Source organism: Polistes dominula, unplaced genomic scaffold, assembly GCF_049000335.1.
Source record: "Polistes dominula isolate Pdom_NZ unplaced genomic scaffold, Pdom_raw_medaka contig_79, whole genome shotgun sequence".
NCBI classification, from domain to species: Eukaryota; Metazoa; Arthropoda; class Insecta; order Hymenoptera; family Vespidae; genus Polistes; species Polistes dominula.
The window spans coordinates 4,219,898-4,242,500 of NW_028300916.1; the positions used below are offsets into that span (position 1 = coordinate 4,219,898).

General features: G+C 36.2%; 2 protein-coding genes across 3 annotated transcripts in view; both read left to right on the top strand.

The window, feature by feature from the left end:
- LOC149033100 (uncharacterized) overlaps positions 1-21,258 on the top strand; it is a 97,908-nt gene extending 76,650 nt beyond the window's left edge. The window contains exons 3-4 of one of the 2 annotated variants that reach the window (XM_089170750.1): positions 7,193-7,255; positions 20,811-21,258. In XM_089170750.1, coding sequence (XP_089026876.1) covers positions 7,193-7,255; positions 20,811-20,815 — 68 coding nt within the window. In that variant the 3' untranslated portion in view covers positions 20,816-21,258. Of the gene's footprint in view, positions 1-7,192; positions 7,256-7,407; positions 7,556-20,810 lie in introns of those variants that run through there. The other variant, XM_089170749.1, reaches the window with a different exon arrangement.
- Positions 21,259-21,999: 741 nt separating this feature from the next.
- LOC107071993 (uncharacterized) overlaps positions 22,000-22,603 on the top strand; it is a 97,312-nt gene continuing 96,708 nt past the window's right edge. The window contains exon 1 of the mRNA XM_015331524.2: positions 22,000-22,603. This exon is cut by the window's right edge and continues 2,646 nt beyond it. The gene's annotated coding sequence lies outside the window, so the exon portion shown is untranslated.

A 22,603-nucleotide genomic window follows, 5' to 3' on the forward strand; every position in this document is an offset into this window, starting at 1 on the left:
CATATATACATACATATGTACAGTGCCCCTATTTGAAAAAAGATGACGGAAGTAGATGAGAAAAGAGGTAATAGGTAGTTTGGTGTATGTAATCGGTTACGTTCGCGAGTTGAGCGTGAAATTTTTCAAACGGTTCGTAAGCAACCGCGGCCGTTCTGCTGTTAGCAGCAATGGTCCCGATGCGAGGAGGGTTCAAAGTTCAGAGGTCCAATCTGGGGTCTTGCTCACACATCCATATTAAGTGGGGCTCACTTTCACGTATACATTCGCAAAGCGCAAAACCATTCTACGTACATGTATTTTCACCGATACATATAAACGTTCTTATGTTCCTTTTAGTAAACTCGAGACACGGCCGTGATCTTCGCTCCGATCGTTGGAAGAAAAATATCATCTTCCTTCGAACACATGTTTCGTGTGTGTAGTTTGTCAGTGAAAAAAAAAAAAAAAAGAAGAAAATAAATAAAAAAGAGAAAAAAAATTAAGAAAAGAAAAAAAAGGGTAGTTCGAACGAACGCCTTAACGAGAATTAATTACTTCATTTAATAAGGTGAATACTTTACATCGAGCAAATTAATTGTCCTTAGATTATAAAGTTTGCTCTTTCTATCAGTGATAAAGATAAAATCTTTCTTTATTGGATCTCCTGTTGGTTTAATTATCCTCCAAGACTAATACGACCACGACCAAGACCCACGACCACGATGACAAGGAAAGATAGTTCTTGGTCGAATTTTATTCTGAAATTGAAGAAGAACTAAATTCATTCTCTCAATTTCTTTTTTTTACTTTATTAAAGTTTCATATTCGCAAGGTTGTAGTTACTTCAAGAAAGTTTAACAGAGTATGAGTGATGTAAATTTCTACAAAATTCATTTTTAATAAATCTATTCACCGGAAACGGATTTCATGAACTTAGATTATTATTAAACTGTGTATTACGAACTTATCGATAAATCAGTCTCTTTAAATTTACGTACTAATTATAATAATATTAATAATAATAAATAATAATAATAATAATAATACCCAGAAATACTAATTAGTTCGGGGCGTAGTTGGGGTTTGCACGTTGTTATCTTAATTATGACTTTTATCGTTAGTGTATCGTTTCTAAACCGGAATGAATTCATCGAGGTTACTGAAAACATCCAGTATGAACTTTAAACCGATAACCTTTAACATTGATAAGAAAAAGACATTTTGAAAATTACACCAAATTAAAAGAAAAAATAAAATCAAATAAAATAAAACTTCCGGTGTTACGTCGTAAGAAGATTTTCAAGTGGAATGTTATAAGCAACAAAAGAAATAATAATAATGACGAGGAGACAACGTAGCTAACATGAGATTTTGCGAGAAGAAGAGAAGATGAATATTTCAAAAGGAACGTGCGTTTGCATTTTACGCGTATGTGAATGAGAAAGAGAAAGAGAGAAAAAGAAACTGAGAGATACGAGTATGGAAGCTCATATCGTGTTGGTTGACTGCCAACGACGACTGACATTTGTGAGAGGAAACAGAAAACTCCGAGAAAAGATGAAAGAAAGGATGGGAAGAAAGAAAGCGAGAAATAAGGAAAGAAAGAAATAAAGAAAGAAAGAAAGAAAGAAAGAGCTCTTAAGTGCACGAGTGGGGTATAAGAAAAAGGAGGAGTGAAGGGGGAAGAGTAGGGGTTCATGCGGCTTGGGTCGGAGGGATCGAGAGGGTCAGAGGTCACGGGTCGGACCGTATAGCCCTGACCTTCGACCTTATCCCCACCTAACACGATTCTCGAGACCTTACGCGGACCCCTACCACAAGCGCGCACCTAGTGTCCCGAGATCTCGACTCTACTTCGTAGCTGAACTCGAGACTAAACTCGCGAGAGTACACACTTAACTTTTCTCTGATAGAGTAGTGTCAAAAAGTATGAGAATAAAATAAACAGAGAGGATAGGATGATAGAGAAAAAATACGGTGGATAATTGACGCGAAATTATTTCATTTCTATCAAAAGTTTATACTTTGTTTTCTTTTTTTTTTGATCAATAAAATCTAAAAAGAAATTAGAGATTGAGAAAAAGAATGAAAAAAAGGGAGAGAGAAAGAGAGATAGAGATAGAGATAGAGAGAGAGAGAGAGAGAGGGCGGGAATCTGTTTATCGTAAAACCTTGACACAGTTGAATATCCGTCGTGCCACGCAGTGCATCGTCCGTGGATATTATAACCCATACTGTTGTTTGCCACTTTTATGCCGTATACATGAGAAGTAAGTGTAAGTGCGCTCTTAAGCGTATCTATCTATACTGACAGATTTAAGTGATATTTGTGCTCGTTCATGTGTAGATTTACAATCAGTGTCAACTCGTGTGCGTTGATCTACGCTCTCTTTTACATCTGTCTTTTTATCTCTTTCTCTTTCTTTTCTATTTTCATCTCTCAAACGATTTTGTTCTCTCGTCAGGAGGGTATAATGAAACGGACATATTCGAGATAATTGATATGATAGAATAAAAGAGAGAGAAGGAAGGAAGGAAGAAGAGGCAGGTAGACGAGCAGACAATTCGATATTCGCGATTTTAATAAGTTCCGCGTAACGCGCAACGTCAGGATTTATGATCGGCGTCGAACAGATGACGCGAAAATATTCCTAGCCGGAAACCGTTAATATAACTTCTTAATATTATCCTCTCTGTCTTCTTCCTCTTCCTCCTCCTCCTCCTCCTCCTTCTCCATTCGAAACTACAATTCTCTTATAGAATATAATATTTTCTCTATTTAGTTGATAAGTATTGCACATATATACATCTACTTTCCAATAAAGTTCTTAGTAGTTGCTGTTATTCCCTTGTTTCATCGTCATCGTTTTGATCGTTTTATTATTAACAATTTTAATTGTCCTATTGCAAAATCAAAAGGAAATAAACTGTATGAAACGTTTAAATGGTCGAAGAAAATAGTGCTCGTAAATTAAACGTTAAGTTTACCATCGAATAAGATAGGGTCGCGTATGTGTGTGTGTGTGTGTGTGTAAGTGCGTGCCGCTGTGACTCGGGAAGAGAAGATGGTTTTCACTTTGGACACGTATTATCGGTCCGGTCCGCGCGTTACGCGTACGGTCACTACGACGGTATAAGATCTTCTCGTCGTGCCGATGACAGCGAATGGTCTCTCTTGGACGGAACGCAATAAACCGGCTCTTTATCGATGAACGTGATTTTGCTCGACTGACCGAAGCATACACAGCGTGCTAAAGAAAAAGATAGAATAAAATAGAAAAAGAGAGAGAGAGAGAGAGAGAGTGATCGTTTGGGACGATCGTTTCGATCGTGATATTAGATCGTTCGTCGTTAATAATAACTTATGAGCGCTTAGTGCGAGAGCTTTTATCGCTCGTTATATCTCTGATCTTTAAGAGCGCGAGATAGGAGCCTAGAAAATTGGAATGAACATCAGAGGCCAAGGTTAAAGTTTCCAATCGCATTAATCCTTGCGAAACGATTCCTCATACGTATCTATATATATATATAGGTGTGCGTAAAATACATTGTACATACGTAGGTATGTGTATTTACTACCATATGCACACTTATCCACAAATGGTACTTCGAGTTAGACGACGATAGTGTTCTCTCTCATTCGATTTTATATCGGATACTTTCTTGATATCATTTTCTAAGGGTCAACGTAGTTAACGTTAAATCATACCTCTATGATTTTATTTGTATTATATTATTAAAACTGTCACGTTAATCGTTTATCATAGTCATTAGAATATAAAATACTTATAATTGTATTTTAAAGGTTTATTTTTATAGAACGTTTTTACGAACGATCACGAATTATAGTTATTTTCTATTAGGTACGTGATTTTTAATAGAATCACGGATTAAATTTTGAAGTCTTTGATCTAAGGATAAATCGTTTGAGTGTATTATGATCTTTCTTACGAAATTCAAGGTGGGACGGCACGCGCTTCTTTTAAACGCGTGGGTGCGTAAATGTCTAGGTAGCGTATGTTACGCGTTGATCACATATGCTTTTCTCTCTTTCTTTTATGGTCGTACGTCTTCCTTCTTATCCTCCTCTTCACCTTCAATACTCCATCGTTGACCCAGCGTGGGCGAGGGGCCACGCATCGCTAATTACGGCCAATCAGACGCGACCGGTGCCAGCCTTATGCAAATAAGATTCTTTAAAGGGCAACCGGAGAAAGTGATTGGGTGATTGGCCCACCGATCGACCGAACGAACTATTGTAATCCAATCATTTTCTTTTGTCAAAACCATAGAAAATAGGGTGAAAGGGTTGACTTACTTATTTCAAATTTTTTTTCTTGATTTTTTTGTTTGTTTGAACATTTGAAAAAAATATCAACAAAAGTTTACGAAGAAAGACTTTAACGAGAATGTCTATTCGATTTCTTGGTTGTATTCGTGTTTCTCCTTTTATCGAGTTGCTCTCCCTACCCAACACACCCGCCTCTTTAACCTCCACTACACCTCCTCTTCTTCTCGTGGTCCGCCCACAACGCGTGCTGGTGGTTCATTCTCTTCGCTCCATCCCTCGTGTGTTTGAGCGCGCGAGAACACCCACGCCACGTGTTCGCTGTTCGTTTGCCTTTAACTCGATCCCAAGGATATATACCACCTATGATTATCTTTCCATCAACTCGATCTTTTCTTTTTTCTAAGCGCTAATTCACCACCACCCTCTCCCTGCCCCCTTTACTTAGTACGAAGACAAAGAACGTAGGATATCGAATGTGATGTTTTTTTTTTTTAATTTAATTCTGAACAAAATTACAAAATGTTTAAAAATTGAATACAAATGTTATTATATATTATAATGATAATAATGATAATATAAGGATGATATGTTCTAGATGTAAAGTAGATTACATACTTGTCGTTCGAATAAAATAAAAAAATTGTAATAAAAAGAAAAGTTAGTCACGAAACTCGGTAAAAGATTTTCTACGTCATTTTCGTTTCTTGATTTCTACGTTTACTGCAAACCGATAAAATGATCTAGCTCGAAGCTAAGGACGAGAGAGTAGATGAACTTGAGTTTTACGAAGCCTCAGGGAAATCTCTCTGCCTTTTATTTTTTGTCTTCCCTTTTTTTTTTTTTTTCACTTCCCATCCTGATCGTTTTTCCTTTTATCGCGAACGTGCTTGGCCGCACCTTCGAAGATACGAAGAGAAAGAGGAATAGAAAGAGAAATAAAAAGATAGAAATAGACAGACAGATAGAATGAGAGAGAATGAGAGAAAGAGAGAGAGAAAGAGAGAGAGTTCAGAGAGATAGTTTCATCGTGGCATAAAACAGTAATCTCTCTGAAGGCTAGGAGTAAAGATCGACCGGAATCTTTTCTACCTTCGTCTCTTCTATGCACTTTCTGATGAAAGAGAGAGAGAGAAAGGATAGAGTAGTTGTAGATAGCGATGGGTTCGTGTTATTGCTACCGAGAGACGTGTCGATGGAATGGAAACGATTCGATAAAGAGAAACCACAAATTTCTAGTGATCGAGAGCCAAGGATGATGCTCGAGGTGGTAGAGCAAACTGGGTAGAGCTATCATCCCATTTGCGTTGAATAAAACTGGTTTCTTCTCGCGTATTTGTGTATGTTTGTGTGTGTATATATATATGTGTGATATTTCCATCGATTTCAAATATATTTTTATTTTCCTTAAACATTCCAAAACATGATTTATTTGTTTTTTCTTCTTTTTTTTTTTTTTTGTATAGATTTGAACCATCGTACACGCGGTTAATCTTATCTATCTATAATATGTATGTCAAAATGGTTTATCTTATGATAGAGTTTATAGTTAAGGTTTCGAGATAGCGAACAGGTAAAACAATTTTTAACTCTTTTGAGGGTTTATTTTTTTCTTCTTCTTCTTCTTCTTCTTGTTATTTAAAATAAAGGTACAAGAGTCGTAAGGTAAGGTAAGGTAAGGGAAAGAAACGGCGTGGATGATGTGTAAGAAAGAGATTAAAGGAAGGAAAGAAAATTTCCGGTAGCAGGACTCCCCGTTGTGAACATCTCTCTCTTTCTCTCTCTCTTTTTCTCTTTTTCTCGTTGCTTCGCATTTTGACGCGCGAAGCTTTCGCGAGGAGAACTAAAGAGAAAGAAAGAAAGAAAGAAAGAAAGAAAGAAAATAGAAGATCGCGAAGCGTGCCGTCCAATTAAACTCTTCTGCCGGGCCGCTCTCTTCTACTATATTGATTTAATTATCTCGTTACGACTCGGCAAAAGTCTGCTCAAGCTGAACGTACTCTCGAGGAGCGCCTATATACACGCGTAGAAGTCGATCAATTACCGGAGGGACTCGATTTCTGTCTCTTCCTTTCTCGAACAACATTCCCCGTTTCTTTCTATCTTTCTTTTGTCCTTTTTTTTTCTTTATTCCTTTCCCCCACCCCATCACCACAAGCAGCACCCAACCCCTCCCCTTTCATTTATTTCTCTTTTTCATTCGATGAGTAGAAGAAGGTTTCTCGATTCTAACAGCACACACGTTTATACAGAGAGAAATAGAATGACTGAGTGAGATAGAAATAGGTAGAGGTGGAGGTGGAGGAGGAGGAGGAGGCTTCTCCTTTCTCTATGCTTATCTACGTTGCTGTTTCTCGTCTCCCTTCCACTGATTTATCGACGTATTTCTAATCAAGAGACCGCGTGTGCGCGCGCGCGACTCTTGGAAGCTGTATTAGTTAACCTTGTCAGATAGGTAGGTAGGTACCTTCTGGCTGATCGTGCATACTAAGTAGTTAACTTCGTGGGTGGTGGTGGTGCTCTCGAGTACCACCTCCGGTTTGCACTGCTAGAAGAGCATGAAGGCATTCGTCGATCGATCGATCGATACAACCGTTCCATCTGCGCATCCTTCGCTAGCTGCTCAGCTTAACTTAGCTTAGCTAACTTCCTTCGAGTACAAACCTTTTTCTCTATTCTCTTTATTCTCATTCTATTCTTCATTCTCTCTTCCATTTACTTTCGTCGAATGATCGATAAGAATTTTCTATCCTTGTCTTAAGAAATTGATGAGTCTTTCTTTCAACTTATTTTACATTTTTATCTTATTTGATTTTCAATTTAAAACGTATATATAAATACATGTATATATGTTGAAATCATCGTGATAATCATCGATATATTATTTCAATCTTGACAATGTTTTTATTTCAATCGTTTCAGGTCCTGAAAAGAACGGTTATTATCGCGACGGATCTACTGGTGGATCCTTTTTCTATCATTCCGGTGAGTAAATGTAAATTGTCTAATATAATATTAGATAATATATTTTTATAACGAAATTAGGTTTATAGTTGGTGATAGTTTTTATTTGTTATTTTTTCAAAGATGATCTCGATAATAATAAACGTTGTTCATATAATTATTCTTACTTTAAGCATGGTATCTTAAAAGTGGATTATCAAGTGTCATTATCTAGACAACGAATCGCGACTTTGCACGCATGAAGGGGCTAAAAGGGGTAAAGACACTTGGAACAAGTTATAAATGTATAAAAAAAAAAAAAAAATAAAAAACAAGAAATAACTAAAGAAGAGAAAGAGGAAGAGAAAGAGAAAGAGAGGAGTCTAGAGTAATTTCAACATGAAAGAATAATAAGAGAAAGACATAGGAATATAAAGAAAGAAAGAAAGAGAGGTCGGGGTCGGTGCGTAGCAAGCGATTAGGGCTTAACGATTATTCTCGGTCCTACGTCGGAGTTAACCGGTCGTAGAAGTAATAACGCTCGACAATCTGGTCCGGCAATCAATGAGTACGTGTTTATGTAAATTGAACGAGCCACGGCACGAACGACGCAATGCTATTTTTCCTTACCGCTCGCGCTCACCCTATCCCATAAGAAAGAAAGAGAAAAAGAGATAGATAGATAGATAGAAAGAGAGAGAGAGAGAGAGAGAGAGAAGCTCGCAAAAGAATCAAGAAAGAAGTTTGAAAGAGGGGTGAACGATGTTGTATTTTATCGGTTCGATGCTGTCCGACGGTGTCGAAGCACGCGAACGAACCTTCTTACTTCGACGATATTTATACTCGATTTGACGCCATTTCTTTCTCTCTTCATTCCCCCCCCCCCCGACCCCTTTCTCTTGATAATTTTTTTTTATTTTTTTGACCACCCTTTGAAAACGCATATATATTGATCGGTTTGAAAAAAATAAAATAGGGGGATTAAAACGAAAGAAAGGGTGAGGGGTTATAATTCTGTGAGACAATTTGAGATTGACGAGAAAGTAATCGTTGTTGTTCTCGTAAATTTATTCAGGTAGGAATGAAGAATATGAGGGGCGGGGCGGCGGCTTGAATAAAAAATAATAATAAAAATGTTAAAGAAATATTAAAACAAAAAAAAAGAAAAGGAAAAATGAAGCTTTCAATGTAACCGAGTTATTGAAGCCGCCGCCTTCGACGTCGTCGTCGTCGTCGTCGTCGTCGACGAGGACGACGCGGTAGTCGTAACTCCACTCGAACGGCGATTATCTCTCGTAAATTGCCAGGGGGCAACAGCTTCTTCCTTTGGAAAAGGTATCGCGAACGTTGCTCGGAGAGAGGCAAATGTAAAGTAGAATAATCGTAGTCATTACTTTGTTAAACAAGCCTTTGCGCCACGGTACTTGTCTCTCTCTCTCTCTCTCTCTCTCTCTTTTTCTGCCTATCTTTCTCTCTGTCTTTTCCTTTCGATAAACGCGACGCAATAAAATTTTTAGTACCTACACGCAAACGTTACCACAAACACATGCACAGGTATATATACATACATGTTAGACTCATTCCCTTTAGCTTTTACGAATTTAACCTTAGCCACATCCTTGTCCTCGTCCTCGTCCTCGTCCTCGTCGTCGTATCGACAACGATATAAAATCTCAAAGCTTGTGGGTATTTGTTTGTCGTAGGTGCTGAACATTTATTCGATGGCACCATCTTTCTTTCATTCTATCTTTCTCTCTTTCACTCATTCATTCACTCACTCACTCACTCACTCTCTTTTAATGGAACGAATCGTACGAGTCTGAAAAGATCCGTGGAGGCAATGACGTGCGTGCATATCCATTCATATATATTCTTATATGTGTATATATATATATATACACCTTTATTACCGTCTTTAATATAATGAAGCGCCCCTCTTGTTGATGCACGATAGCCGACCGAGAGTGACGGGGGGTAAAACGTTGGAACGACGGATACTACACGCGCGTGTAATTAAATAGAGTCCAACGCCGACTCCAGAACCAACCTCACTCGAATTAATCGTTTGCCTTCGGAAGCACTCCCTCCTCCGCCGGATGGGTTGGTTGGTTTGGTTTGGTTTGTTGGTTGGTACGCAAGAGCTGTTTTAATGGAATCGCACCGCTCGTATTTCCAACGGAATCGTCGAGATTTTTTTTAAGAAGGACCGCCGCGGTAAGGAGTCCTCCTCCTCTTCCTCCAGGATATTTCTTTTTTTTTCTGTTCGGATTGGATGTCGTGCGAAGGATATAAGGGTAATATACCAAACACGTATTTGAGTACAACCGTTTAATTGGTTTACGGTCAAAAATCCGTGTACCACCCCGGTCGAGATAAGAAAGCAACAAAAATTCCTATTAGCTTTTCGTTTACTTGTATGTATGTATGTATGTATGTATGTGTGTGTGTGTGTGTGTGTGTATTTTTTTTTTTTTTATCTCGCTAATAAGTTAATTCTTTATATTCGTTTTTCTTACGTAGTATTATAAAAACTCTCTTGCGTGTATTTTATTTCTACTTCTTCTTCTCTTTATTTCTTATTAAATTTGTTCAACTCTACTTAACATTCTTCGTTTTTTGTGTGTGTAAAAGTTGATAGAGAAGTATCAATGTGTTCTAATCGGGGAAGAAAAATGCTAATAAAAAAAGGTGAGTGCATCGTTCAATTTTGTTCTACGAAAACGATGGAATCCAGTTGACAAAGTAGTAGTAGTAGTAGTTGTTGTGGCGACCGCGTTCCATAGTTTTCTTCTTTCTTGGCGAGGTCGTACGTTGAAGAGTTCGTCGTAACCATAGAAGATAGAAGCAAACGGAATAGAATATAGAAACATGGTCGTTCCTTCGTTCGTTTGTTCGTTCCTTCTTCGTTCCTTCGTCGTCGTCGAATGGGAGTCGCAGAGGCCGATCAATTATGCCGGTCGATTCCAGGCCACGAAATGTCAAGGCTCCACCTCGATGGAATTCTAACGCTGACAACTACGACGAAGACGATGATGTCGATGGAGAATCGAGTTCGAATGAAAGAGAAAAAGAGAAAAAGCTAAAGAGAGAAAGAAAAAGAGAGAAAGATTATACGTTATGATATTATATGTTTATTGACTGAATCTTGTTAAGCTATAATACAAAAACAATAATTCAAAATCAATCTCGATAAATAATCGTTGTTGTTCGAGTGTTTCTCTTTTAACACACTTGTAAATCCCGATAATTGAATTTTCAAGCTTCCTATAAAAAGATATAATCGAAAAGTTGCATACGATTTGGTTTGGTTTTTTTTGGTTTTTTTTTTTTTTTTTTTTTTTTAGATTGCCATACATAATCGAGTCTTAAGATCGACTATCGATGAATATCCGACTTGGTGGCTAACACCGATTGAACCTTTTTTTTTTCGTTATCTATTTTTTTTTTCTACTATCTCTCTCGTGCGTAGGTTTACCTATATAAATCCAATCGATTTCTCGATCCTTCAACTCGATTTAACGTTCTCGTCGAAGTACTGCGACTTTGCTTGAACTTCCATTAACGAGATATACGCCCGTATCGTAAACCAGTTTAGCTAGCAAGCTTAGCTAGCAAGCTTAGCTATCTAGCAAGCCTAACTTAGCTGATACTCGCCATCTCGAGATAGTTCTTTCAATTATCAATTTCAATATCTTTAAGAAACCTTAAATGAAAACAACTAGTATCAAATAACGATGTTAGACACGAAACACTTAGTAAAGAAAATTTATAAATGAAATTAAAAAAGAGAGTAAAGAAAAGTTAAGAAGAAAGAAATAATAAACTCTGATAAAAAAAGAAAAAGAAAGCGAACTTAAAATGAACAATATTTGCAAAATATCAATATTATAAAAATATGAAATAAAAGTATCTTTATATTTCTCGCTTATCACGTATGACGCCTCATACAACGTGTTGCACCGTCACGTTTCGCGACAAGGAGATTACGAATAAGGGTGTAAAAGAGGAAGTGAGAAAAAAGGGGAGAAGAAAAGGAGAAGAGAAAGGGGACTAGGAAAGGATAACAGAGGATAGGAAAGGAAAGAACGCATTTCGCTGGTCGACGTAAGTACTCGCACGTACGCACACGCGTGCGCGCCGAAGTATAATAAACATAATCGCGGTAGCACGATAAGGAGGCCTTGGCCGTCTCCCTACGGTCGTGCCCGGCACGCCCACCGCTACCATCTCTGCCGTGCAAAGAGAAAATACTACCGTGGCAATCAACGGTTTTACACCTGAGCATCGCCACGTACCTTGCTAAGGAAGAGGAAGAGAAAGAAAGAGAAAGAAAGAGAGAAAGAAAGAGAGAGGTTCAAAGAAGGAGGGAAGAGAGATGCTCCTCTTTCCTTTCTTCCTTTCTTTCTCTTCATCTCTCTCTCTCTTTCTCTTTCTAACTCTCTCTCTCTTTCTCCCTTACCCACCTTTCTCGACTCTCAGCTTCACCTCGATAGGCAAGAAGACTTGGTGAGCACGTTGTACCGACCTACCCCGAAGGATTATCAACGCTGGATCTTTCGATACGCTCCCGTTGCTTCAGCAGCTTCCGTAGTAAGTCCTTTGAGTCCTTTTCTTTCCTCGAAAGTTCTAAGATCCTGGACCCCAACTTTGTTAAACTCAAACTCAACAATATTATCTAAATAATTTCGCGTCTATAATAATTATTATATTTTCGAAGAATTATGTAATATCGTAAAGGTTTTTTAACTGTGAGAAAAAAAAGATATCATCGATGTAAGTATGGGAAAATTTGAATAAGATAAATAATAAAGAATTTGTTTCGTGTATACCTTGAGAACTATCGAGATATATCGATGAATATCGTTCGAGCGGACAGAAGGGAAGCTTCTTTCTTTCTTTCTTTTTTGTGTTTTTTGTTTTTTGTTTCTTTCTCTTTTCGTGGTCACATCGCGTGATCGAACAAGACTCGTTCGCGATCGAATTTCTACGGCATTCCGAAGGGACCTTATTTCTCTCTCTCTCTGTCTCTCTCTTTGAAATCGTTTTCAACCCATAACGTTACCTTCAAGGAACAAATATTTTGTCTTAAGATTATTTTTGATTTATTCAACAATGATCATTAAGATCATTGTATCTGTTATTTGCTTTAAAAGAATCGATTCAGTCGAACTAACTTACGAATGAACTCAAGGATAGATCGTTCGTTCGATCGATCGATCGATCGATCGATCGATCGTTGTTGATCAACGAAGCGTATATTTTCTGTAGTTATAGCTATAGCTAGCGTGTCGCGCATCTCACGTTATCGATCTTTCATCGTATCGGACAGGTCGACGTAGTTTCTTTGATTTTCACCTGGTCATTGCTCGGAGTTTTAATAAGATAAAAATAGAATAAGGAAAATGTTTGGAAGACGTCAACGTAGAAAGTAATATATACCTGAGCAATGGCAAAAGCAACTGCAATAGCAACTGCAACAGCAGCAGCAGGAGCAGTAGGAGCAGCAGGAGCAACAACAACGTACGAGATAGGGGCAGGGTTCTCTAGTCTATACTTACGGGCTAGGTGGTAGATATGGAGCGCTCGATAATGATCCAATATACTGCTACATCCTTGCGAAGTAATTACAATGATGAGCGAACCGCTACTACCATCGGGTGCTTCTCTCGAAGCAGCTCCTTCGGATGCTAGGCGTTGGAACTTCTTCCATCCTTTTTCTATCCACTCTTTCTCTCTCTCTCTCTCTTCAGTTATTTTTCTTTTTTTAATCTTTTTACTTTGCTCTCTCTACCCTTTCTACCATCCTCGTCTTTTTCTTTATCTACCTTCTCCTCCTCTCTTCCTCTTCATCCTCTTGCTTCATCTTCTTCTTCTTCTTCTTCGTTTTCTTTTTCTTCTTACATTAGTTGGAACCGGCACACTGAGCCGCATCTTACCGCACCGTACCGCACCACGTTATTCGTTCTTCCTCCGCATGGCACCACCGCAACAAGAGCAAACATCTCGGCAGGGTCGTCACGGGGCCACGGAGTCACGGTGGATGGATCTTGGCTCCTCCGTCCGATCCTCCGGAATTATCACGGCAGGCCACCGTGAGGGTGAGCTCGGCCGGAAGTGCGTCATCAGTGAGATACGTGCTCGATGAAACGATCCGCCTCGCTCTACGGCTTCTCTTCTCTTTTTCATTTTTTTTTTCTTCTTATCCCTCTTCTTCTTCTTCTTCTTCTTCTTCTACGATTCCGATCTCCGAGAAAGGTCGAGCAAGGGGTTCTTCGGGTCACAGAGCAAGGTCGATTAGAGAGGGATTCGAGGAAGAGAAGCCTTTCGATGAGATTACGCTTGCTTCGTGATTACGCCAACTTTACAGAATACGCGATAGTTCGTATTTTCCGTTTGAACATTTTTGCATTTCACGCTTAAGAAGAATTCTCTCTTCTTTTCTTTTCTTTTCTTTTCTGTTCTTTTCTTTTCTATTCGAGGTGCTGGCTTTTGCACGACGCCGTTGACCTTACCAAGCGAATGAACGAACAAGTAAGACGAAGGGAGAAAGAGAGAGAGGTCTCTCGTCCGACTATTCCGACTACTCTTTTCTCTTTCCTTATATATATTTCTTTCTCTCTTATACTAAGGTTCTTCATTCATCGATTTTTTACAACGGAGAACCTGCTGCGAGCTAGATCACTCGGCTCACCGGGAGCTGAATAGAGGCGATACGAGGTGTCTGATTAACGTTGCCTTTTTTTGCAAAGTACCCATCGTGTCCGACGCTTCGTCACGAAGGCGACGATCTCAACCTTTCCTCCTCTTTCCTTCCTTTCTTTTTATTCTTCTTATTTCTCTTATTTTTTTTTTATTTTTATTTTTTTATAATTCCATTCTCTTTCAACTCGGTGAGATAGATAATTCACAAAGAGCTACGAACAAATCATATAGAAGATACTATATTATATAAACTATAGAAAAGAATAATGACACAGATTTGTTCTAACCACTAAAAAGCAACCCTAAATCGAAATAAAACAAAATTGGAATTAACATAAATACAAAAAATGAATTTCGATAATTAATAATTATATTATAATAATATATTATATTTTTTGTGTATAATCATAATATATATATTATCAGTAATGTTAGTAAATAATCTTGTTGAGAGTATTGCGACGCCAATGGGAACGAAGATACGAGCAAGAAGAGCACGCATAACGTAGAAGCAATGTTTTCTCTATCTTTTTCTCTCTCTCACTCTGTTTTTATCTCATTTCTCTCTTTCTCTCTCTCTTTCTCTCTCTCTTTGATATTCGCTTCGGTCGTCCAGCGGTGGCGGTGGCGGTGGCTGCGGATAGCCGAGGGCGCGCTCCTTCTCTCCTTCTTCCTTTCTCTTCATCATCATCGTGAAACCGGAGGTGAAGGGGGCAAACCCGTGATGCTGAGGAAGAGGGGAAAGACGAGGAGGGCAGGGCAGGGGAAGAGGTCGACCGGGATAAACATCTGAGCCCCGCCCGGCACCCGAGGCTGCACCTCTTCTTCTTTGCTCCTCTTCTTCTTCTTCTTCTTCTTCTTCATCTTCTTCTTCATCTTCTTCTTCTACTTGTTTCTCTGCTTCTGCATTGGATTCACTGCCATTATTGATCTTCGACGGTCTCCTCGAACGTGTCCGTATCTACCCTCTCGACTCCCACTTTATCCTGGTCCGCCCCTTTCTCGTTTCCTTAATTGTATTAACTTTCTTCACCAGCCACCTTTCGTGAAAGCTTCCTTCCTGATTATATATATATATATATATATACAGGTATATATAATATTAAGATGTATCCTGTATTTCTCGTTAACGATTGAAGAAAGTTCTCTGTCATACGTTTAACTTACTTTCTATATATTCATACGTATGTTATGATGAAATAACCCAAAATAAAAAAAAAATGGTATCATCAATTGGCAAAAGTTCTTATTTTCTTTCGAATAAGGATCTTTCTCTCTTTCTCTCTCTCTCTCTCTCTCTCTTTTTCTCTGTCTTTCTCTGGTTGGCGTATATTCAATAGTTTACGGCATTTAAATAGGCGGCCCTCTCTCGTTCCCAAACAATTTGCCCGTACCACAGATTGCTCGTAAATAAAGATAATCTATTCCAAGCGGAAGATAAAAATCGTATGGTCCGAACGCGTTCCGCTACGAGAGAAAAAGAAAAGAATAAGAAAAAGAACAAGAAAAAGGGAGATAGAGAAAATCTAAAGATGAAGAAGAAAAAGAAGAAGAAGGAACAACGTCCCTTTGGCCACGTTTGCTTACTTGCTTACTTGCTTACTTGCTTACTTGCTTGCTTCTTCTTCTTCTTCTTTTAGAATAAAGATGGAAGAGAAAATGAGTGAAAGAAAGACAGAGGGTAAAACGTTGTTGAACGTAGTTGTGTTAGTTCCGCGGGTGAATGTTCCTCCGGTTATTCATTTTTACGTCGCTCATTGCCTCGGATTTTATGAGGCAAAAATGATGAAATTGCACTTTGGTGCTGTTCTCCACACCCCACTGCACCCCACTCACCCCTTCCTTCTTTACCCGCCCTCTTTTCTTTCCCAGTTTCTTTGAGTACGCGCATTTCGTCACGGGGATAAACCTTCAAACCGAGCCCCAACTCTCTCACCCTATTTTTTTTTTCTTTTTCACGATTCTCGAATTTTCCACAAGGATAAATTGTACACATTTCATTTTCATACATTTTTCTCATTGGATGAATATTTTTAGAAAGTTTTGCAATTATTTTGTTGGTGTGCGTAATTTAATTGATCAGTGAATAATTCTTTTCTTATATTTAAATAAATCTTATTATATTTAATAATATAACACTAATATATTTACTTTATATTTATATTTAAATAAATAACACTACTATAAACAAATAATAATAAGTTTGAAAAGTATTGAAAATAATAGTTCAAGCTCAAAACTTTTCAACCTTTTATTTAAATCAGAGAGTAAAAAAAATTATTTATTAACTTAATTGACATGTAATTATGTCTCTTATCATATGTGAAAATAAAATATACAATTAGAAATATATATATATAACAAATAATAGAAAAATATAAAAGGTAAAAATAATTTTGTTTCAACTTTAAATTATTACGAACAGTGAATTAAAATTTGTGATCGTAATATGTAATAATTAAAGTGACTATTTTACAATATGTAAATTGTGTAAATCATATTATTTTATCTGCCACACACACACACACACACGCACACACATATTAGTATAGTGTGTGAAAGGATCAATCGATTTCCTTTTCGATAAGGATCATCTTGTCATAGACCAACTGACGGATCTAACAACATTTATTTTTTTTTATTATACAGCGAATTCTATTCGACACTATGCACGTTGCTCTTCCCTTGACCTTTTCGAATGTGCGTTTATCCTTCTGACCTTTATCTCCGCTGATTCATCGGCATCTTTCTTGCGTAGATTTAAGTTGTAGTCGTGCTCGATCTAACCTCCTCTCCTAGCAAAGATTATTCTTTAGTATATATATATATATACGTCATATTTTATTTATCACGTTTCGAGATATTCAATGCGTTTTTTTTTCTTCTCATACATTTCCACCATAAATTCTTACAATGAAACTTTTTTTTAATTGTGCATACAATTTTTGATAATCCAAAGGGTTTCCTCGAAAGATATAAAAATATTATTTTGTAACATTTAACTTGGTATGATTATAATTTGATAAATATGCTCTCACATTAACATCTTTATTATGAATTATATTTATTTACAAAATTTATTGTAAAGCAAATAAAAAAAAAATATATATATATATATATATATATATATACTCTTCTCTCACGTAATAAATTATTTGATGAAGCTGCAAAAAAAAAAAAAAAATCGGTTATGTCAATGATCCCAAAAATATCAATGTTGTTTAGTAATGTTTGACAACGCACTACCACACTTAATTGAGATAAGAAAAAAATCTATGAAAAGTTGTTTTAAAAAATAATTTCTTTTTCTTGTTGTTGTATCAATGAAGTCGCACACAAGTATCTCGAGATTGAGTGAACTGTTGCTTTAATTTTGTTGCTTTAAATTAAACTTGATGATGATGAAAAAAAAAAAAAGAAAAAAAAAGAGAAAAAAGAAATAGAGAATAAAATAAAAAAAAAAAATAAAAAAAAAAAAATAAAAAAAAAAGGAATTGGAATACCATTCGAACAGACTCTCTTTCTTATCTCTTTTCTTCATTCAAAACAGATTTCAGTGTGCGTAATTATATATCTTTCTTCTTGTACGTTCGAACGTACGCCTCGCGGCGTTTCCTCTCCTTTCACGGACATATAAAGTTGGTACGAAAATTATTTAATACGAACGAACTCGCATAGCAAATCGCGTGCGTGAATCATAACAAGATTATTGCCGGTCTTACGAAATTTTTTTTTCCTTTCTTTCTTTCTTTCTTTCTTATGTCTTAGACAAGTTCAAAAGGATTCTCTTTTTCTCTTTCATTTCTGTCTTTTTCTTTTTTTTTTTTCTTATTTTATTTTTTAATACTTTTCATAGAAATATTTGACCTCTTCTGACGAAATTTGCTTGGTCTTTTGTGAAGAAAAAACAAAAAAAAAAAAAAAAGAAGAAAAAAAAGAATTGAATTAAAAAATTCGTAGGTTAATTCGACGAATCGTTTCAACGAATATCACGCTCGGGTGCTCGCGATTGCCATAATTCGAGAACTATTTCATTCGATCGTTCCTCCTCTTTATCTTTCTCTTTTTCTTTCTTTCGATATCTCTTAGTAAGTATAGATACCTTCTGCTTTAAGAACTTAGAAGAGGGAAGGTAGGTAAATAGAGGAAAGGAGTTTCGTGCGAAAAACACTATAATTTATAACGAGATTATACAGCTCGTAGAGGAGCATAAATTTCTGTCGATGCCTTGGTTAACGTGTCGACGATCACAATGTTCCACCTAAGTTTTCAATTTGACGATAATTCGTTTCCAAATCGATTAGACGTCTATTTCTTTGTTTTTCGTTACTTTGAAATGAAAGAAAATAATTTTTTTTATTTTTAATTACAAAGCAAAAATGGGTGAGGAAGGGGTGGTAAAGTGGAGGTGGAGGAAAGAAGAAACAAAATATTGCAACCAATGTGAAATTTTTGTTAAATTCGAATTTTCTAATGATGGAAAAATCCTTTGAACATGAAACAGTAATATTTATATACTTATATTATATAATATAATATAATATATTAAATATATATATATAACAATATTTATATATAATTAGGTTTACCGGAAAATTCTGTCCATTTTTTAAAATAAAATACAATTAAATAATAAATGATTTTTCTAATTTAAATAATTATATAATTTAATTACTTTTGAACTCTTGCCAACATGGTGACAATTTGTATATTCCATTGTAAGTAATCGGGGCCTATACCTATAGTATACTATACTATACCCTACTGTATAAAATATTTTGAAATTCTTGAATTCCCTTTTACATTGGTGTCAATTTAAAAAATCATTTTCTAAAAACGATATTCGATCATTTTAAAATCCAAAATTTCACGATACCGGTAATAAATAAAGTTCATAAATCACTAGGAAAGAGACCTCGCGTGATTCGTCGACACGGTGTCGTCTGGTGTGCCGAAATTAAACGATATTGTATAAATATAAATTATCGAACTGGTAATAACGTTTATACACTTTTACACATCCATGAAATAAATTTGAAATGAGAGGAAGAGAACCGAATCGAAATGTCGTTTAAATCAATCGTTGGAATCGATCGAACGAAGGATCGTTAGGATAATGTTAATGTTTATAAAAGAAGAAGAAGAAAAAAAAAAGAAAACATTATTCGTTCGTATTTGGAAACGATCATGAACCGTTGCTTCCATTCGACACTAAATTCATGATGATGATGATGATGATGATTATGTTAGTTTTATTACTCTCGATAGGTTCGTCATTTTTTTTTCTTCACATCTCGTTTATTTCTTTTCGTCGGCTCGTTAAAATCGATAAGTCAAGTCGCAAGTTGCACATATACACACACACACACACACTCACACAAATGTACATAAGTATATGCGTTTCCACGCATACATCATAATAAAAAATTTCTCAAAAAACGAGCCACTACCCCGTTATCGTTTTTATATGGGTCTTTTTACGGGTACACACTTACATATACACAGGTTCACGAGTCCATTCGAGAAACTTCCTTTCTCTTACTCTCTTTCTCTTTTTTTATTTTTTTTTTTATTTAGGACGACGCTCTTAAGGCAAATTAAATACGGCTCAACAAATTACCGAAGCTCCTCGTAAATCAAACCGGGACCAATAAAACGTCCCCTTCGTCTCGGTACGAAAAATTTCGTACGGTGGAGAACGAGGTGACGACGAGTGATAAAAGAAAAGAATAATATGTATGAGAAAAGATAGAATGAGAAGAAGAAAAAAAAAGAGAGAAAAAAAAAGGAGAAGAGAAGAAGGTTTTTTTAGTACTTGAGTATTACCAAAAGACGTCTCAATTAAAATCTATGAAAATCGTCATCAGAGTTCGTCGTTCTTTTCGTTATAATCTTTTCGTTCAAAAAAAAAAAAAAAAAAAAAGAAAACATAACTCTCCCCAAAAAAAAAAAAAAACATAATTTTTTTCTTCGTTCAACAGGTTTAAAATTCCGTACGAGTTAAGTGCGAATGACTCTACCTACCATTCTTATCGTTGATCATTTTGATGAAGTAGAAAATAATATTATGTTAGGATCAGTGGAATTTCGTCTGACAAAAACTCTCGTAAGATCGTTGAAATGAATGAAATCAAAGGAATGAATGTGGAATACAAATTTTCCCAAGGACACAGAATATAGTTTTCCTTGATCTTTTTTTACGTTTGGATATCCAGTGGCCGTTCATGAATACGTGTTCATTATTTATGTGCAAAAAACGCCTCTTGGCACATCAACTATGGACCCAGAAAGCTTCTCTACCTACCTACCAACCTACCAACCAACAATCTACCAGTAGGTAGGAAGGTAGGCACGAGAAGAACCAACCGGATAACGTATTACGTCTTCATATTTTTTTCCCTCCCCTTCTCTCGTGCACGGCCGATAATTAAAGGTGCCCTGGCAAGGACCTCGATGATTTATCGGTCGACTCTCTTCTCGACCGATAAGATGAGCCCTACCTGATAACCAGTCTGCTACCTTCCGCGTATATATCGTGAAACATTGCTTTAAGAGTTCGCGATTTCGTATACCTCATTTTTACGATCGCGTTTTCAAAACTTTTATCACACCCCGTTATAAGTTAATTATATCCATATATGTGTGTATGTATAATTGTATGTATGGATGTATGTATTATATATGTATCTCTATATTTTGTTTTGAATTTAATGCAAAAAAAATAAATTTCATGATATTTTGCTCGTTCAAATTACGAGATCTTTTTCTTCTTCTTCTTCTTCTTCTTCTTCTTCGTCTTCACGGAAGTTTCGTATCGATGAAAGAAGAGAAGAGGAGAAGGAGAGAAAGAAAGACCGGTCTGGCAAATAGTTTAATCGTCGATAATTTTTCCAAGAATGAAACTGGTCGACCGGTGCTATAATCGCTCGCCACGGAAGCAACGAACGAAGGAACGAACGAAGGAACGAACGATCGTCGCAGATATGGCTATCGATGATACTAACGCCGTTCCATCCATCGAGTCTCGTTTCGTTAAGAAAGTAACTTACAGGAAGAATCATCTCTCTTAAGCTTCGAATAATCTTGAAACCCCATAGCGGATATCTAAACGAGGGTCCCTTCTCGAGTACCAGCCACCGTATTTAATACATTCGATACGATTCTATCCTGTATCTGCATTAATGAACTAATATCCTTGAAAAGTGTTTATCTCGAGGAAATATTTTACATCGATTTTATTATATTTTTTTTAATGAATTAATTATTATTATTAATATATAGATATAATATTCTTTATTTTAATTTTTTAATAAATACGTGGTTGGGTTGAAAAGTTTCAAGCCTGAAATAGAAACAATTACAATTACCATTGTTAATTATTATTTTAATATAAATAAATACATGTATCGATTTTGTATAAAAATTGAATGAAATGCATATAGAATTATATTTTGTATATAAGAAGAAATGATTTCAAATTTATCTTAAAGAAATAGGTGATGAATGTTGGTTTAAATTATTCGAATAGATGTAAATAAATAAATTTATTTAACTATTGAATTTAAAATCTATTATATAGAATCATAGTGAGAGATAATATACATCTATCGAAGTTTATATATCGAGTTCAGTCACTACATCTCGATCTTCTTTGGAGAGAAAAAGGCTACTCGTTGTAGCACCTTTGCCACGCACTCTCGTTGCTGCAACATACGGTTTACCACGCCCTCGTGAAACAATGTGATGGTTAACTTAACAAGCTCTCTCTCTCACATCCATAATACATATATATATATGTAGCTTACAATGGTGCCAATACTCGAGTATATTTTTTTTTTTATTTTCTTCTTGATAGAAAAAGGACTTTCGATCCCTATCGTACTTCAGAAATCGTTCATCCCTTTTTCTAAGACTGTTGTGTGTAGCTGATTGCAAGAGATTCGTCGTTACTAGTCGTAGTTGAGAGAAGGAATGCGTCGCACGTAGAGACCATCAATTTGAGAAATGAAATAAGAAAAAGAAAAGAAAAAAGGAACGGGAATCCGGTACCGTGATGATCATCGTCCTGCGTGGGTAATGATAGGCGTGCCAGAGAGAGAGAGAGAGAGAGAGAGAGAGAGAGAGAGAAAGATTACGGTCAGCGAGCATTTCTTTTATTTTTTTTTCCTTTTCGATCTTTAAGAGAGTTTCCTGTGTTGATAAGATAAAAACTGGTGGCAAATGACAGTCAGAAAATATATACAAATTAACGCTTAAAGAAGATAGAAATGAAAATATATGTTGATGTATAATTTTTAAATATATATCTCTACTTGAACGATAAATAATAAATTAATAGTTTCGACCAAATATTTCATAACGCATTTTGCACATTGATATTTCGCTTATAACAAATTCGAAATCAGAGCAGTAGACATTAATACGAAAATGTTAATAATTATTTGATGCTACCTTTCTCGATGGGAATCCAAATACGAACTTATTCATCGATGGTTTAAATAAAAACGAAACCAAAAAAAAGGAGATAAATTTGAAGACTCAGATGATTCGAGGATAATCAGAAGGAATGAATTTATCGTAATTTTTTGGGGTAACAAAAAAAGAAAAGAAAAGAAAAGACAGGACAAGGATAATGAGAGAAAAGGTTCGCCGATGTTGGAATTAAACTTGTCTCGAGGTTGAATCCGC